The 20,578-nt window shown below is 37.5% G+C and overlaps 1 protein-coding gene across 9 annotated transcripts in view; it reads right to left on the bottom strand.

Moving 5' to 3' along the window:
- The window catches only part of LOC133525012 (neuropathy target esterase sws), a 94,545-nt gene that overhangs the window by 29,152 nt on the left and 44,815 nt on the right, over positions 1–20,578 (bottom strand). For all 9 annotated transcript variants that reach the window (XM_061861209.1, XM_061861242.1, XM_061861270.1 and 6 more), the window contains 4 exons: positions 17,467–17,649; positions 16,243–16,398; positions 14,629–14,748; positions 12,802–12,988 (listed from right to left, as the gene is read on the bottom strand). In XM_061861209.1, coding sequence (XP_061717193.1) covers positions 12,802–12,988; positions 14,629–14,748; positions 16,243–16,398; positions 17,467–17,649 — 646 coding nt within the window. The remainder of the gene's footprint in view (positions 1–12,801; positions 12,989–14,628; positions 14,749–16,242; positions 16,399–17,466; positions 17,650–20,578) is intronic.

Raw genomic sequence — 20,578 nt, 5'->3', positions numbered from 1 at the left:
CTATTCTCGCCAGTGCTGGCTGAGGACTGGCGCCAGGGTTACTGGCTTCGTCTAAACTAAATGTAGGAACACGTGAGTTTGTAGCTTCTGATATCCCGGTTTTATTTTGCTTAGCGTTTGTCGATGTACGATTGACATTTTAGCTAGGCGCAGGTCTTGGTTCCATCCATTTTATTCGAAGCTTATACGTCCGGTCAAAGTAGCACAACTTAAGGTGAAGGAAAGCGATTTGACATGTTTTATTCGTCCATGCTGATACGATGGGTTTTAGTTAGTCAACCTATAGTTAAACGTTGGGACATGTCCCGGACTGAATAACAGAACGTATGCAACTTTTCTCATTACACTATAGCGTGGGACGTTATGTAAGAATACATAATAGGTCTCAAAACACGACACGTACAGTTCCGTACACAATTCGACCAAACATACGAGCACATATAAATGCAGGTGAGTGTGGTTGTACAAAATAAAAAATAAATACTGTAGCGGACGCGGGGAAATAGGCAATACGACAATGTTGGTAATAAATTAAATAAAAGAAATATATTAAAATATTTAAATAAATATAGATAGTGCCATAGACGCGTGCCTTGATTCGTAATGTCATGTTATCAAAGGTTAGATATGACTAATCTGCGCGTCATCGTGAATGACACGAACTATAACCCACTGTATAGAAAGTTATGGTAGACACTAACCCCCTTATTCATAAACGTCTACTAAAGTTACGATGCCGCTAATAATCGTTTGTCCCTTTCCAAACTATTGGTATGATGGAAAGGGACAAACGATTATTAGCGGCTTGTCAACTTTAGTTGAAGTTTATGAAAAAGGGGGTTAGTTTTTAAAAAGAGAAGATATTTTACAACAAAAATCTCGATTATGTCAGGCAGTTTTTTTGAAAGTAAGAATTTGTCTACCTATAATAGTTCATGTCACTAAGTAGGTAAACACAACTCTGGTGCTTTACAAATAAGGCTCAAAGTTAATTGTCCTGATTACACTATCGTATCAAGTTCGCTTTTGTTTAACCAGGGGGCTTAACGCGTACACCAAAGAAAGCAAATTGTGGGCATCTTTTTCTTTTACTCCAATTAAGGCGTTATCAGAGTGACAGAAAAAGATGCCCGCAATTTGCGAAATTCTGTGTTCGCGGTAAGCCCAGGCCCTCGTGATTTTTAACATCCTCTCACTGAACTCTATAGTTTGTGTCATCCACGATGACGCGCAGATTTATCAAATCTAACCTTTGATAACATGACAATACGAGTCAAGGCAGGCGTCTTCGTGAATGACACGATCTATTGTAGCATTACCACGACTGCCTTAGAAGTGTCAAACTGACGTATTTGCTAACGTCTGCGTAATTTACTTTCTACACCGTGTTTTTATTCCGTTAATTTCAAGGGTGCATTCCTGAGCTTAAATTAAGTAACTTTCTCAAAGAGTATTCTAATTAATTCCATTTCGGAGATAGTCAATAATTCATTTTAATCTTATAAGGTCCTTATGAGCGTATAGGTTTGCCTTAGGGCCTCTTTACACATTGATTATTGTTTAGTACGAGTGTATACATTTGCTACTAAACATAAGTACCGTCACGTCTGAAAATATCGATACGAATAAAGTGCCAAAAATATGTATATACGACTTTATTGTCCATATATTAAGGTAGTGTTTACATATTTTTGGCATATTTTTCGTATTGATATTATCAGACGTGGCTGTACTATCTCGGACGGTTGATGTTCTAAATGACATTGACATGTCACAGTTTTCAATTGTTTCATTGAATTAAATGTAATGCCCGTTTTACAACAACGCTATATGCAACATTTAAACACTTATTATTTATTTATTTTTTTTGAAAATTAACTATGCCATTTAGTTTCCTTAAACGTACTTACCCATACCTCGGAGTTAACGGAAAAAACACGGTGTATACATCTCGCTTGCAATAATATGCGTGTATGAGCGAGATGCATAGAAAGGAAGTTACACACACGCTAGCGAATATTTCAGTGTCAAACTGGTGATAACCGGAGAGGATTTTGTTTTAAGTCAACTCTGCACCTTAGGCGGACTCAGGAGGTCTACACGTTGGATGCGGATCTGCACGCTGCTCCGGTGTGGGAACGAGATATCACTAAATACATAGCATAGGACTATCTCGCTTACACACAGGAGCAGCGTGTCACTACCATATAAAATATTCACTAACACTATTCCTTAACATGTTTTTTTGTTAAAAAAATATCATAAAATACACATTAACCAACATTGTCATACTGAGTGTCACAATCATCGTACTTATATAGAAACGTACAATAATATGAACGGACCGGAATAGATGTATGTAAAGTCGCCCTCAGATATATAGGAGCGACCGACGTGCTCACAAATATCTAAACACGCCCCTATTGTCAAGTCATTAGAGTGCGTGTTCAGATATTTTTGAGCACCTCAGCCGCTCCGATATACATGATGGCGACTGTGCTAACCTTCGACAAGCCGTCATGTTATGAGTTTAGATCGTCGACACAATCTTAAAAGAGAATTTTTGTCTAAAATAATGCTTTTGTTCTCATCTCTTTATATGTATATGCGTCCTAATACTGTAGGGCTAAGATGGTCGGATCTTTATCATTTGTCACCATGCCTGTCACGTTCTAACAAGTATGTAAGTGCGAAAGTGACGGGCATAGTGACAAGTGATATAAATGGAACCATGATGCCACCGCTGTACATTTATTGAATGTTGAACTATCCCATTTAACCTGATGTCTCTGTATGATATATGATATTTTGACGACCGGGCTGGCATAGTGGGTAGTGACCCTGCCTTTGAAGCTGGTTCAAATCCTAGTAAGAGCAATTTGCGTGATGAACACGGTTATTTGTTTCTGAGTCATGGGTGTTTTGTATGTATTTAAGTATGTATAATTATATATTATATATATCGTTATCTAGGTACCTACAAGCCTTATAGAGCTTACTGTGGGCCTTAGTCAATTTGTGTAATAATGTCCTATAATATTTATTATTATATACACCGTGTTTTTGATTTCCGTTAGCTTCGCCGGGTTAATAAAAACAAAAAAAAAATTCTTTTTTTTTTTATAAATAGGTCTCAAATGTTGCATATAGCTTTGTTGTAACACGGAAATTTCATTTAACTCAACCAAACAATTGAAAACTTTGACATATCAATGTCATTTCAAACAACGATCGTCCGAGATAGTGCTTACGTTTAGTAGCAAATGTATTCACTCATACTAAATACTAATCGATATGTAAACAGGCCATAAGGCAAGTGTACACGCTCGTAAGGGCCTTATAAGATAAAAATTAATTATTGATTATCTCTAAAATGGACTTAAATAGAACACCGGTGTCTTTGAGAAATTTACTTAATTTAAGCTCAGGAATGCACCCTTGAAATTAACGAAAAAAAAAACCACGGTGTATATGTTGAGGGAGGCGAAGGCTGTGATACGCGTCATACTCGTGAACGGGTGCTGTTTGTGGAGACCGGTCTGTTTAAGCTTCCACGGGCTACATGTTATGTTATAAGCAGGACCCGTACATTTCATGTTGACGTAAAAATGACGTAGTTTAACTTACAGGGAGTTGTTTTATAACACTAGATTGAGAAAACTAGTCTATTAATATTATAAAAAATCTAAAATATGTATTAGTTAATAAACTAACAACTTATTATTCAGTTGAGTGACAATAAGATGAAAGTCAGAATTTTTTATCACCTGTCACTATGCCTGTCACTTTCGCACTTACATACTTGTTAGAACGTGACAGGCATAATGACAAATGATAAAGAGCCGTCTATCTTAGGCCTACTGATTGTCAAGTATCTATATCGGTTAACTAAAGAGATACACCACCATACATTGTGTTGTTATAGCTCAAACGGATTCAGCGTTTTCGATTAAAGCTCCTAGCCAGAGTGATCTTTTCCGACAACATCGTTATATTTCAACCAATTTACACAAAACCTTAACAAGTTATATACCTAAACTTTCCTCAAGAATCACTCTATTGATAGATGAAAGTCGTATGAAAATCCGTTCAGTAGTTTTTAGTTTTGGAGTAGTTTTATAAGATGTAGTGCATTGACGTTTTCCTTTAGACTTGCGAGCGCTAGGTTGCGTGACAGTCGTGCACATAGCAAATAAATAAATAAATAAATAAATAAATATTATAGGACATTATTACACAAATTGACTAAGTCCCACAGTAAGCTCAATAAGGCTTGTGTTGAGGATACATAGACAACGATATATATAATATATAAATATTTATAAATACTTAAATACATAGAAAACACCCATGACTCAGGAACAAATATCCATGCTCATCACACAAATAAATGCCCTTACCAGGATTTGAACCCGGGACCATCAGCTTCGTAGGCAGGGTCACTACCCACTGGGCCAAACCGGTCGTCAACATACGGCGAATAATGTAATACTTTTAAGATTGTGTCTCGATGTAAGAACGAAACAGTTACACATTTTTGAAATTCAACAAAATGTGTTCAGTTACTAAAATGCATAGCTATTTTTGCTTTGAAATTGTGTAGTGCTGTGTATTATCGACCTCGGTACTGGTCTGCAGAACTGTTGAGGTAAATCTACATTGAAATCTCGATATACATGTCATGCAATATATATTTTAGCGCTTAAATAACGTATGTAGAGCATTGAACGAAAGTGACTTACTAGGAAGCTTTTTCAACAAAGTTATATTATATTATCTGACTAAAATCGGTTTCCAAGCATTTTCAATGTTTCCTCGAAATTATACCGAATAATGGAAAAATAATGTTAAATACCAAGAAATTTGATTATACTATTTGTTATTATATCTCAGTAGATAAAACGATCAAATTTGGGTACATAAATCCATTCTATGTACAAGGTGCTAAAAATTACAGTATGTATAAATATTTTTGGGGTGTTATTTTTTTTTTGATACGAATGGATTTTTAGAAAGTCTAATAGAAAAAAACTTGTTTGGTATGATCTACAGATTTAAACACAAAAATATCGACACCTAAAGTAAGAACGCTGCGCACAACGAATGTCATACATTGACCCGCTGTTTCAATCTCTATCGCACGCGCAAAATTGTCTTGCTGACCCGCTCGCACAGTGGCATTGACCGCCGGCTTCATCGGCGGGACAGAAATCTAATTGCTCGATAGAGACAGAAACAGGGGGTCAATGTATGAATTTATGTGTGCTTAGCGTCCTTACTTTTTTTATTTAACACCTTGTATAAGATGTTTATTGTTAAGAGTCCGGAGCAAGCTCGGTTCTCCATACAAACGTAGTTTCGCTCTCATTTCAAAACGAATAGCTAGATTGCTCTGAAACTTTGTACTTACAATAGGATAAGGTATATCTATGCCTGTAATTAGTTTGTGTACTTTCAGATACATACAGCGAATTTAAGTTTTTCATATAAAACTTGTTTATGCTCTATTTCGTTTGTTTCATAAGCTGGAGCTATATAAATTACAGGCATAGATATACCCCATGTCATTGTATGTGCAAAGTTCATTACAATCCGACATGTAGTTTCAAAATAAGAACGTAACCCCGTTTTTATGGAATCCGTTAATATATAGATGTAAAATACGCTAAATTTTTTCAAAATTCTTTAATATACCGACGTAAAATGTAAAATGGTTCCGTGTATTTGTTACATAATGGCTTGGGTTAGTAAAGGTGCGGCGCGAGCGCAAGCGGATCAACAAACTTACATAATTAAAAACGATTTCCTGTCCATGAATGTGTTGTGTTAGTCAAATAAAATAAAATTAAATATTTGTGGCTGTCGATCATAGAAGTCTTTATGCTTCATGTGCAATAAGGTACTTTCCAATAGAAATTCTGATAAAATGGTCTTTATTGCACACGAAGCAAGGACCCTTCTCTAATGGAAAGCCACTTTTACAAAGATTATTTGATTGTGCGTGGATGAACTGTAGACGGGTACACATAGACCCCCTATACATTGGCGCGAAGAATGTCACGTGTCCATTTTTAGATTTAAGCCACTAGATGGCAGATGTTACTATGCGAACGAGCAAGCGTGAAGAGTAGGTAAAGGGAATTTGAAATAGAGGTGTATTGTCAAAGAAACCTTTGTAGCCACAGTAAATATACTGCCATATTTCGACACATGACTAAAACAATTAGAACGCCATTTGACTTTGATCATTATTCTTTCACTGATATGTGTTAAATTTGCTAAATATCAAAAAGTGGCGCCATCTTACCAGACATAACGCAAAAGTTATGACGCTATTAGATGGCGCCACTTTTTGATATTTAACATAATTTAACGAAAACACATATCAGTGGAAGAATAAGGATCAAAGTCAAATGGCGTTCTAATTGTTTTAATCATGTGTCGAAAGATGGCAGTATATTTACTGTGGCTACAAAATTTTCTTTGATAATCCACCTTTTTCAAATTCTCTGTGGCATATCATGCCTCCATTTTTAGATTTAAGCCACTAGATGTCAAACCTTACTATGCGAAAGAGCCAGCATGAAGTGTAGGTGTAAGGCAGCACCTGCTTTGCTTTTTAGAGAAGCATGAATTATTTTCGCTTTCGATTCGAGTCACGAGATGGCAAACCCTTCAACACGCATGGATATAGGGGGCTACTGTGCTGCCATCTATTGTTCATGCACGATCATTATTAAAATAAACAACTATTCAACGGCCTAGCCTAGTGGGTAGTGACCCCAACGAAACAGGAGGCCTCGGGTTCGAATCCCGGTAAGGGCATTTATTCGTGTTTATCACGAATATTTGTTACTAATTTATGGATATTTTACATGTATATAATTATCTATGTAAGTATGTACAGTTAAGGTATTAAATATCGACACGGGCAAAGTGCCAGAAATATGTATACACGATTTTATTGCCCATACATTAAAGTAGTGTGTACATGTTTTTAGCACTTTGTCCGTGTCGATATTTAATACCTTGACTGGATATAATCGCCCAGCCACTCACGTGCTTCATATTTTTAAGTGACTTCTATTATTATAATAAAAAATAAACAGCTGGTAACTACAGTTACCAAAAGCAAGTGAATGAATGGCTAGTGCCCATAGTACAAGCTTTGCTTTGTTAGGGGCTAGGTCGATACATGTAAGATTGTCCCTATATATTTATAAGTAACTTGCAAGGCATATTCAGATAATTCTGAATCATATAATGGTATTAAATCGTGGGTGATTTTAGGAATTACCCCACATTGACCGTTATGCACAAGTGATTCGACTAATAAAACAACGAAGAATGCATTGATAAAAACATAAGGTACGGTATCGAAAACTGATACCACAAACATTATAGGTTTCAAAGAGCAATAAACATTTTTCTGAAATAATAATTACTGCAAGTAATCAAACAAGAATTTAACTAGAAACCTTTACGATACACGGACTTAGCAAGCGGCAGAGCGCAACCACAAAGTTAAAATCCTATGAATACAGTGTGCCCCTAGCCATTGGACAAAGCCGAAATGTACATATGCATTAGGGTATTTAGAACCAGTGTACAAAGTATCATAACAACCGGTGTAGCGGTTTCGAAGAAATTAACAAATTACCATTTTTTACTTTGGAGCAGCCTGTATGTGTTAGTAGCTCCTAAGGTAATATCCTCAAAGAATAGTATGGAACATTCTTCAACCTTTTTGATTATCTTTTTTATTTATGACAGTAATAAGTATGACTTTTGCAAATGTCATCATTATCAAATATTTCGAAAAATTGTCAAAAACACTGCCAAAGATTAACACAATGTGTTTCTTTTTGTTGTCGATTATTGGAAATAACTTTTGTTCGATTTTTTATTTATTTTATCTTTTGTTATAATTAAAAACATATTAACGTCAGAGCATTCCTGAGAAGTAACCCTACGTGGGATTTCAGGGTTTGTCCAATGACTAAGGTCACCCTGTATATAGGCCAGTCCAGACGGGAACAATTTTTCGCCAATCTGATTAAATGTCTTGTTTGTCGTCGTCGTTGTTGTTGTTTAGTCTGATTAATTGTCTGATCAAATCAGGTGGTGTGGACGCCAACACCAATTTGGCTCGCCGATTATGACCGATATTACAGATGAAATGGAGATGCAGACGCAAGAATACCAATTTGTGACGCTAGTATTCGCGTTTGGAGGCATTTTCAGGGTTCCGTACCCAAAGGGTAAAACGGGACCTTATTGCTAATACTCCGCTGAACGTCAGTCCGTCCGTCTGTCTGTCACCTGGCTGTATCTCATGAACCGTGATAGTTAGACAGTTGAAATTTTCACAGATGATGTATTTCTGTTACCGTTATAACAAATATTAAAAAATAAATTTCAAGGGGGCTCCCATACAACAAGGAAGCAAACGAGCAGACGGATCACCTCATGGTAAGCGATTACCGCCGCCCATGAACACCTGCAAAACCTGAGGGGTTGCAAGTGCGTTGCCGGCATTTAAGATGGGAGTACGCTCTTTTCTTTTCCTTTTTTATTTTCTTTTTATAGATAAGTACGGAAACCTTCGTACGCGAGTCCGACTCCCACTTGGCCGGTTGTTTGCGTGCGTTCAAACATCACAATAAATCTAAAATTGGTGATCTAATTGGAGATTGTCGCCAATTTATTTTCAAGCGGTCGATTTGATCATCCCGTCTGGACTGGCCTGATGACTTTTGTAGTGGCGCTACCACAATTTGTCGCTTACTCGGTGCATCGGAGCTTATACAGACTCTATGGTCAAAACTTAACTTTATGGTACTTATTAAAGACATCCAAAGATAATTTGGAATAGAGGTGGATTGTCAAAGAAAACTTTGTAGCCACAGTAAATTTACTGCCATCTTTCGACACATGATTAAAACTTATAGAACGCCATTTGACTTTCAACCTTATCCTTTCACTGATATGTGTTAAATTTGTTAAATATCAAAAAGTGGCGCCATCTAATAGACCAAAGGCCAAAGGTATAGCGGCATCGTTTCGAGCGATGGCGCCACAACCTTTAACCGATGCCCGGTAAGATGGCGCCTCTTTTGATATTTAACAAACTTAACACATATCGGTGAAAGAATAAGGATCAAAGTCAAATGGCGTTCTATAAGTTTTAATCATGTGTCGAAAGATGGCAGTAAATTTACTGCGGCTACAATTTTTTTTGATAAGGCTATCTCTATTTCAAATTCTCTTTGATGTATCCGAGGTATACTTTTTTATTTGAGTGGCAATTTTAATCTTTAAATATAACCACTAACATTAATCGATATTGCAAAAATTAATCTAGTATAATAATTTGATGATTATACTTATTGAAAATAACTCGGCAAAGGATTATTTTCGGACAGTTTATGCGGTATAATGAAAATTTGCATGCAGAACCATTAGAACTCATTATTAAATATTATATTTTACCGCGTAAAGTGCCAATTTTAGATACACACGCTTATTTCTGCATAGAAGGTATAAAATCACATTATGAGTCCGCAGCAAGCTCCGTTCTCCATACAAACGAACGCTCTCATTTTAAAACGACTAGAAATTGCTCTGAAACTTTGTACTTACAATAGAATAAGGTATATCTATGCCTGTAATTAGTTTGTGTAGCTTCAGATACCAAAGTTAAAAAATACAGCGAATTTAAGATATTCATATAAAACATGTTCTTGCTCTATTTCGTTTGTTTTATAAGCTAGAGCTATAGTACCTGGGCGACCGAGCTTTGCTCGGTTATAACTATTTATTGTAATATGGTGGTCTATAGGTGATATAATCTTAACTACATTTTTTTACTAAATTAAACTTGTTTAAAACAATAAAAATTAAAAAATTATGTATAAACTTGAACATATAAAAAAAAAAAGTTAGCCACCGGTCGAGATTCGAACCCGTAACACTCGTTTCTAGCCGTCCGCGTCTTAACCCGCTGGACTAGACGGACAGTGGCCGGCAACACGAAATTAGCGAACATATTCTGCGTCGAAAGAAAAACGCATGAAAACTCGAAAACACGCGTTTTCCCAAACATAAGACTAATCTAGATCGATTGTATACCCCCAAAAACCCCCATATACCAAATTTCCGCGAAATCGTTAGAGCCGTTTCCGAGATCACAGAAATATATATATACAAGAATTGCTCGTTTAAAGGTATAAGATAAACCTGTAATTACCTCATGTCATTGTATGTGCAAAGCTTCATTACAATCCAACACGTAGTTTTAAAATGAGAAGGAAACATATATGGAAAGATGAAATTCGGCCGAGCCCGCTGCGGACTCTTTAATGTTCTATATACGGAAAATTCTATTAAAGCCAATGCCTGTTTTATAAGCGTTAGTTTACATTACATTGAATTTTAAATAGGTATACAGTCGCCATCAGATATATGGGAGCGGCCAAGGTGCTCACAAATATCTAAACATGCCTATATTGTCAAGGCGCTAGAGTGCGTGTTCAGATATCTTTGAGCACCTCGGCCGCTCCGATATATGTGACGGCGACTGTACAATGTAAGTGTAAGTCACAACCAATCAAAGCGCGTGTTACAACCAATAAGCAGTTGCCAATTAATGTTTCCAATACAAAATACTTTTGCATTTAAGTTACGTAGCCAGCTCTTGAGACCCAAAACCATTCGTATGTATATATGCTTGGTCAGGTCATAAGTTCTGTCACAAAGGTTTTGACTGATAAAATTTGAAAGCTTGTTGTATAGGGAGCGTGCATGAACTGTAGGAGGCAGCACAGGAGCCGTCAGATTTTTGGCGCGAGGCGTAAATGTGATGTTTATTGTTCCGATGTAGCCCACAAGATGGCAGCACTTACTATGCACAAGAAAACACGTGACGTATAAATGTACATGTTTATGGTTCCGATTCAGGCCACAAGATGGCAGACACTCCAACGCGCACGGTCCTTATACTGATCAAAATGTAATATGATTAGTTTAAAATTTAGATCGCGTCTTTATTTACTACTTTTTTACTTTGGGATTGTCGTTAGACGCAAATACGCGGCTGGATTGTGATAAATTTTACTTTATAAAAGGGAGTAAAAATCAATGTCACATTAATAAAACTTTTTAACAAAAAATAAAACCGACTTCAAATATTAACAAAAGGGCCATACATGTACCTATAACATTTGAAGAGTTCCCTCGATTTCTCCAAGATCCCATCATCAGATCCCGACTTGGTGCCAACGGGACCATCTCGGGGTTATACCCGTTCGATTAAAACAAAATTTTGAAAATCGGTTCATAATTCTCGAAGATATCGAGTAACACAAATACAAAAAAAAACAGTCGAATTGAGAACCTCCTCCTTTTTTGAAGTCGGTTAAAATAGGTACAATTGTTTACTTTTATGACCCTTTTTTATTAGAACGTTATTTTAACAGCATTTAGTTCTCCGACAAGTCTGTACTTCAACTAATACCCTTCAAACTTAGGGTACTTTTCAGTGACACGCTAATTTTTGACTGCCATCCAACGACTAGGTTTGGTAAAACGCGTACAATTGCAATTTTGGCAATACCAATACACAAGAATATGATTTAAGAAAGATTAAAGGTCTAGCTTTCGTTTTATGTAAGATACCAGATACCGTGTAAAAGCAACGTTTTCTACAACATTTTCCGAATATTACATAGAACTATGCAAAACTGAGACAACAAATTACTTTAATTTATATTACAAGTAATTCAGCATTAAATAAGCTTTCAACCCATATTTAAGAATAATAAGGAATCTGTACCTATAGGTTTTTTATCAGTCAAAACCTTTGCGACAGAACTTATGACCTGACTAAATGTATATATTTTATTAATCTACTAAAAATAGTTCCAAAAATGGAAAAATGGACCAACATTTTGTTAACGTTCAAGTTTGTTCTAAACACATCGATCATCAAGAGGTTAGGCTCCGTACCACTCCCATGATTGAAAACCAACGATAACTGAACACAAGAGATTTCCCGTCACTAATTTGTTACATTACAACGCTCAATATAGCTAATTAAAATGATTTGAATTTGGAATGCGTTTTATAGTACAGTCGAGGAAATTGATTCTTTAGCAGGTTGTCGTTCACTTTACACTGGAAAGCTCATAGCATAAGTATGTACAACCAAATTTACTTGAACCGCAAATTGCTAAAGAATCAATTTCCTCGACCGTACATTGTGCAACGAGGGGGGTAAGTGAAATTATGGACACGAGTTTGCAATATTCTTACCCCCGGAGTTACACACAATGTTTTTCATCACACTTGCGAAGAAAAAAATAAATTTTAAGCGAAATAATTCTTGAATACGGTGACTTATCAAACATTCGTTCGCCATTTTGTAACTTCTTGACAGGACATCGAAGGCACAGACCTATTCGGCATTCAGCCACGATTGAAAATTATGTAGAATTATTTTAAACTGCTGAAATTAATCAAATTAAATAATTTTAAACATAAACAAAAAAAATTCAATTATAAACGCCAGTATTTTAAAAGTAAAACTCATTTGTGCTACTTGGTCTGTATGATTAACTGACATAATAAAAAAAATATTTTTAAGGAGCAAAATAGACCTTTCCAATATACCTGCATGAAATTAGATTTTTTTCGAGCAAGTGTGATGAAAAGATATTTCCGAACACCATGAACGCTCCGATTGACTACATCTCTTGTACTCCAATACCAACCTTAATGTGTAACTCATAAAGTCCAACTCACCATGTCTATGCACCCGCATGCAGCTCGCACTGATGTCGGTAGTGACAGTAAAGTACGGCAGCCACAGGTCCTCTATGTGGACCTCGCCGAACGTCGTACGGATTGTGGTGTTGAATTGTCGCCCGGAGAACATAGATGTCGCTGGGTATGTGAGATCCATTAGCTGCTTGCCCCATTGGGTCATTTTCTGGAATTGAAAATGTTATTATTTTACCATGTGTATGATAGGGCCATCGAATTGTAAGTAATCTTTATGAATTTTTTTAGAACGTTTTTTAGGATTCCTTACTTAAAGGATACTGTCTGTCTGTCCGTCTGTCACCAGGCTATATCATATGAACCGTGATGGCTAGACAGTTGAAATTTTCACTGATATTTCTGTTGCCACTGTAACAAGAAATACTAAAAAGTGCGGAACCCTCGGTGGGCGAGTCCGACTCGCACTTGTCCGGGTTTTTCTGTTCTATATCTATACAGCACAACTATAGAGGAATCAGTAATTAATTTTCTTACCAAAACCCTTACTATTTTCGTAGTCGACATCTAGCGCCAAGCAGCGGATTTATCAATACCGCTACTTGATAATAGATGTCGCGACGAACGAAAAGTCTAATACTCAACAATTCTCTGCTAATATTATAACCAGATTAACCGGAACTCTATTTTCAACTCCTTCTGCTTGTAATATTAGATGTAAATTGTTGAGCAATACACTTTTGGTCAATCGCGACACTCGTGACATCTAGTGTCAAGTAGCGGTACTGATAAATCCGCTATCCGCTAGATGTCGACTACGAAAATAATAAGCGTTTTGGTAAGAAAACTGATTTATGGAGTGAGCACTTTATGCTTACATATTTCTCTATAAGTTTTGAAACGACGATTTATTACCACTCCACACATGTGAAAAGTACATTTTTGTTTATGTAATTTCTTCGATTTCTCGCAAACGACCAAATCTATTCGGAAAATGCATGTTTTGTTTGAATGGGCATATACTTCTGCTGGAGATATGTTGGGAACTCTTCAAATACGTATTATTGGCACATCTAAAGTGGAACTGCTGATAAATACCATAAAATAATGGAATTTTAAACTGTTTACGTAGTCAGTGTTTTTTTGTTCACCCCTTGACCGGCATAGACGGTGTTACAGCCCAATATCAACCTTCGCACATTCAGACAAGGTTCATAATGACGTACCGCGCCGCATAGGTCTTGCGTTCAATGTGTTAAAGTTTATTTACAGTACATATGGTGCTACTTTTCCGCACTAGTGCGTAAATTAGCACATTATGTAAGTATGTCGAAAATTTAAAGGGTCATATGTACTGTAAAACGTTGTACAATACATATGCAAATAGGTAATTCGCAACACGTGTCGACTCAAAACACTCTCTTCGGTCGTGTTTTAATTTATCGCCACTCGTTACGAAATTCCTATTCTTCGCACTTGTATCGTAAATAACTATTAATTAAATCCAACTCTGCGGCGACTTAAGTCAAAATACACATAAACCGACACAACAATAAGCAAAATCTAACTATGAGAGTCCTACTCGTATATATCTCGCTCCCCGATTGTCATGCCATTTATCGTCCCAGCTAAATAGATTTTTCAATACTTGAGCTATGGAATGTCCAATTTAGAAAGAACCCTAACCCCCTCATTCATAAACGTGTACTCAAGTTACGATGCCGCTGATCATCGTTTGTCCCTTTCCGACGTATTAGTATGATGAAAAGGGACAAACGATGATCAGCGGCACGGTAACTTTAGTACACGTTTATGAATAAGGGGGTAAATGGTTCAAAAATCACACTGTACCTGTGACCACTCCCTGGCTTTCTGTGTGACAGTAGTAATGTTCCTCTCCATGCACCAGAGGGCGCCCATGAAAGCGCCTATGCTCACACCGCCCACCATGTCTATGGGTATACCGGCTTCCTGTAACATACACGGCTTTTAGAGGCGGAGTAGAAGCGGCATCGTAACTTTAGTACACGTTTATGAATAAGAGGGTTATTGCACAAAGTAAATAGCGGCGGCGCGCGCCGGAGCAGAGTCCGCTCAGTACAAAGTGCCATTTTCGCCGCACGCACACAGACGTGACATTTACAGGCGTTCTCGGGCACTCTCGGGCAGAGCTTAGTCGGGCTGTGCGCGCGTTGCTCACTTGACGTCCCCGCCGCTACGTAGGTACCTACTGTCATGTACGTCAAAATGCAGTCTCTAAGGAATGTAAACATGATAAGATGTATGTATGTCTGTAAACTTATATTACCTACTCCTTTTAAAAATTCGAAATTAATACAGAAGCAACCCTAGTGAGTCGGGCAAGTTTAGGTATGTATTTTCAAGAACGGCGAGAACGGACCTTCTGTTTATTTTTTATTTTGTGGATATTGTTTATCTAGTTTGCGAACGTTAGCGTTAGTGTGCTTTTCTACGGCTGCGAAACTTGGACTCTGAATAAAGCGATGGAAAAGAAAATGGACGCATTCGAAATGTGGCTATATAGGCGCATGCTAAAAATATCCTGGGCCGATAGAGTTACGAATGTGGTAGTACTAAAAATAATGGAGAAAAGGTTTTGGTTACGGTGAATAAAAAGGAAAATATCTCATTTTGGACATATATACAGAAATGACAAATATAATATACTACAACTAATATTGGAAGGAAAAATTGATGGCAAGAGGGGAAGGGGGAGAAGGAGGTTCATCTGGCTTGACAATATTAAGAAATGGACGAACGTGAATAACGCAGCCATACTGGCAAGAATGGCCAAGAGCAGAAGAGAGATGGCAAAGGTGGTCGCCGACGTCCGTTAGGGCATGGCAAATAAAGAAGTTTATCAATTCAATTCAATTCAAATATACTTTATTCATGTAGGCCTAGCAACAAGCACTTATGAATAGTAAGACAGTATTACATATAATTATCTTAATCTAATTTACAGTACATATGGGGCTACTTTATAGCACTAGTGCGAGAAGTAGCATATTACGTTACTGTGTCGAACATTTAAAGGGCCATATGTACTGTAAAACGTTGTACGATACATGTGCGAATAGGTAATTCGCAACTCGTGTCGATTTAAAACACTCCCTTCGGTCGTGTTTTAATTTATCGCCACTCGTTTCGAATTTCCTATTTTTCGCACTTGTATCGTAATGTACTATATCAGAGCAATTTATTGATGTTGTAAATATTATTCCATATTATTATTACTAATGAATATAATTCATAGATCAAATTTAATACTAAAACTTTCACAAAATATAGTCATACAAAAAAAAATGTATAAAAAGTACTAGTCTAGATTGTTTCTAAAATAAATTCTAAATGTCAAACAAATATAATAAAAACAACAAAGGAAATACATGCATTGGAATATCCATTTCATCATCATTATTCAAATATAATAGTGAAGTGTACCTGTATGGCCCGTATCATGCCGACGTGGGCAGCGCCGCGGGCGCCGCCGCCGCCTAGCACCAGGCCCACTGAGGTCCCCGTCAGCCAACGGGCGAGGCGAGAGAAGTCCGAGTGCACGCTCGCTTCTGACATCAGCACTTTGCTGTATAGCTCGCTCTGAAATATTATGTAAGTGCTAATAAGTCACTAGCAAAGAAATTTTGTAAAAAGATGTGGGTTGCCAAAGAAAATTTTGTAGCCACCAGTGGCGGATCGTTCAAAGAACTCGATTCCCACCGGCTTGTCTAAACTTCAGCCCGTTGAGTACTTTCACGATCGGTTCATGGAGAAAAGGAAAGCAAAATTAACTCCGGGTTCCCTACGAATGTTTGTGACGCGCCGCCACTGGTAGCCACAGTAAATTTACTGTCATGTTTCTACACCTCGCGTATGGGAAGTGCGCGCAAACTGTTTTCAAATAATGCATTTTGATTAGTAGACAGCATTTCGCAACACCTTACGAGTACAACATCCCGTTCTAAGATGAGATATATTTTATGTACTAATAGATTTTTTTCTAATCTTATACCTTTAAACGAGCAATTCTTGTATAAATATATATATATATATATATATTTCTGTGACCTCGGAAACGGCCCTAATGATTTCGCTGAAATTTGGTATATGGGGGTTTTTGGGGGTATACAATCGAACTAGATTAGTCTTATGTTTGGGAAAACGCGTGTTTACGAGTTTTCATGCGTTTTTCTTTCGACGCAGAATATGGTCGCTAATTTCATGTTGCCGGCCACTGTCCGTCTGGTCCAGCGGACGGCTAGAAACGAGTGTTAAGGGTTCGAATCTCGCCCGGTGACTAACTTTTGTTTCTTTTCTATATATGTTCAAGTTTATATATAATTTTTTAATTTTTATTGTTTTAGAAAAATTCAATTTAGTAAAAAAATTTAGTTAAGATTATCACCTATACACCACCATATTACAATAAATAGTTATAACCGAGCAAAGCTCGGTCGCCCAGGTACTAAGGAATTATAATAACAACTACATATTCCCTAACATCCGTATTCATCCTGGAGATCCGGATTCGCGTTCGTGAATATGAATAATGCGACATCGGTGACATCGCTGGTAGTAACGTTGCCGCTGGGGTTGGCTTCGTCTTCGTGGTCTAGCACCAATTCTTTCCTCATTCTATATGACTTAGGTCGAGGTATAGCTACTTACAACTCTGTACTGGCTCTTTCTGGTGAACATCCGATGTGGACAGCGGACGTGGTGATGCTGGGAGACCCACGTTCTCATGTTCAGCCAGTGGACGGTGCCGCTGGGGTTGGCTCCGCCTTCGCGATGCAGGAGTACTAATTCTTTTTGTGTACGGATTGCTAGACGCTCGATTTCTTTTTCGATCTGGAAACATAGAAAATATGAAGGATATTTATGACTACGCTTTTAAGTTTATAGTTATTCCTTACGTAGTAGACGGAATTTTGTCAAGGCCGGACCGGAGTTCGAGGTAAAGTTATAAATAAATTTAAATAAATAAATAAATATTATAGGACATTATTACACAAATTGACCAAGTCCCACAGTAAGCTCAATAAGGCTTGTGTTGAGAGTACTTAGACAACGATATATATTATAACATATAAATATTTATAAATACTTAAATACATAGAAAACACCCATGGGAACAAATATCCATGCTCATCACACGAATAAATGCCCTTACCAGGATTTGAACCCGGGACCATCAGCTTCGTAGGCAGAGTCACTACCCACTAGGCCAAACCGGTCGTCATAGATAAATAAGAGCAGAATAAAGGTAAGCACAACAGAGCTGCCGCTTAAGAATTAAAAATAGGTAGCAATATTGTTATTACAATACCGAAACATCAAAATATTGTTCCTTCCAAAACGAAAGCACTTTATTATGCCATTTTTAGGGTTCCGTACCCAAAGGGTCAAACGGGACCCTATTACTGAGACTCCGCTGTCCGTCCGTCTGTCACCAGGCTGTATCTCATGAACCGTAATAGTTAGCCAGTTGAAATTTCTACAGGTTATGTATATCTGTTGCCGCTATAACAACAAATACTAAAAACAGAATAAAATAAATGTTTCTTTCCAATCTCGAGGTTCTCATCCAATCACCGAAGTTAAGCAATGTCAGGCGGGGTTAGTACATGGATGGGTGACCGTTTTTACAGATAATGGTGCGAGTCCGACTCGCACTTGGCCGGTTTTTTTATACTACGTCGGTGGCAAACAAGTATACGGCCCGCCTGATCGTAAGCAGTCTCCGTAGCCTATGTACAGTCGCCATCAGATATATCGGAGCGGCCGAGGTACTCAAATATTTCTGAGCAGCAATAAATTTCAATAAATTCTTTACAGTAAATGAGGTCAATAACATCTGAACATCCAATTCGCCATAAATATATGAGCAGTGGTTTTTCAATTAAATCTGACCACACAACGAGACAATAATATCTGAACACACAACTCGTCAAAGTTATCTGCACAGACAGGGTGATCATAAATATCTGAACATTTAGGGAAAATATACCTTAAGTCACTTGGCATATGATTTAAAATTCTTTAACGTAGGTACTACTACGCTCGAATACATTTTCAACACAACCACCATTCGGTTTTGTCAATGTCAAAACTAAAAAGAGATTGCTGGATGTAGGGTGTATACATACACTGCCTGAGGTAGAGCGTGACGTCATCGTGATACTAATGGCGTCCTTATCTTACTCTTAATGTGCGAAACGTGCGGCATGCATGAGTCGCCCGGACTCAGTGACTCTTTCAGATATGGCCTTTTTGTACACATTTATGTTTTTGTTGGGATCTAGTTTACGTAACAATGATAATTTTAATTCCTTTTAATACCGCTGAACACATGCGTCTTGCGTGCGGATTTGTGCAGGGCCGCAACCTTGGTCGTGAAGCGAATGTACGCCCGCCGCAATCGAACACCCTCTTATAGGCAAATCGAAAATGCTATCAGAACACATTAGCTTTACGTTACGCTGCTCGCTGCTCGCTTCTCGCTAACCGTGTGCGGTGGGACAAGTGCCTTCTCATTTTCAGTTCGTAAACTAATAAAATATGGTTAAGGGCTAAATGTACGGCAAATAAGTCCATGATCCTATTTATTTTCATAGAATGATATCATTAGGAATATTAAGAGTAGTGAAAATAAAAGAGAGTACCTAATAAAACGAAAATATACCTTAGTTTGAAATATAATAATAAAATCATAAACACTACTACATGGGTAACAAAAGTTAGTATTAGGGAATGCAAAAACCAGAGGTTTTTCAAAACCGGTTTTTTCTTCGGTTTTACCACAAAAAAAAACCGAAACCGGTTAAAACCGGTTTCGGTTTTTAGAATCAACAATTCTTAAATTCATCGCCATGGAATAAAGAAAAGATTGCTTCACGTGTAAAAACGAATGCTAGTATAGTACGAGTATATACACGATTTTATCACGAAATTAAAGACAGAATATCTGACTATTTTATTGTATTGTATGGGAATTGTCAAATGACTTAATGTTATTTGTAACTAGGAATAGGAACAAACCAATTATATTATTATTATTATTATTATAATCTTTAATTCAGACCAAGGATCCATATTTTGTTAGTAATTACATAAAAACATAAAAAAACCATAGAAACTAGTGTTAGTGTATAACATAGAAATAAAAATAATGTTATGTAAGAGCATGGAGCCCAATCCACCTCTTCAACACTGGCGAGTCCCAGCGATCAACAACAGCGCACAGGAGCGTGTTGCGGCTGTCGCGTGTGCGCCGCATCATGGAGGCGCAGCGCGCGCGCATAATGGCGGCGAAACCCGCCGTGCGCGACTCTGCGAACATCGCAGAAGCACTGCAGTAGCGCGGCAGCCGCAACAACGCTCTGTACGCGTTGTTGTATTGTACTCGCAGGTCGCTGTATGCCTTCTGCGTATAGTTAACCCATAGGCTGCATGTATAGAATGACTGGCAGTAAGCTTTAAATAGTGTAATTTTTACTTGCTCAGTACATTTTGCAAACCTACGGGCCAGCATGTTGCATCGGACAGACAGCGCCCTGCGCTCCCGCTCTATATCAGCATTGTCTTTTTGGTCCGCGGTGACCCAATGACCCAGATACTTGAACTTGTCTACCCTATGTAGTTTTACACCAGTAAGTACAAACTCAGGAGCATCAGTATAACGAATTTTATCTGGTTTGAACATCATAAACTCACTCTTCTGAGCATTGTATCTGAGTCCGTTGGCCACCGCATAGGACTCACAAATATTGAGCAGTTT

The sequence above is a fragment of the Cydia pomonella genome, chromosome 1 (genome assembly GCF_033807575.1).
Source record: "Cydia pomonella isolate Wapato2018A chromosome 1, ilCydPomo1, whole genome shotgun sequence".
NCBI classification, from domain to species: Eukaryota; Metazoa; Arthropoda; class Insecta; order Lepidoptera; family Tortricidae; genus Cydia; species Cydia pomonella.
Note: the sequence above shows the minus strand (reverse complement) of the source record. Positions and strands in the feature narration are given on the sequence as shown.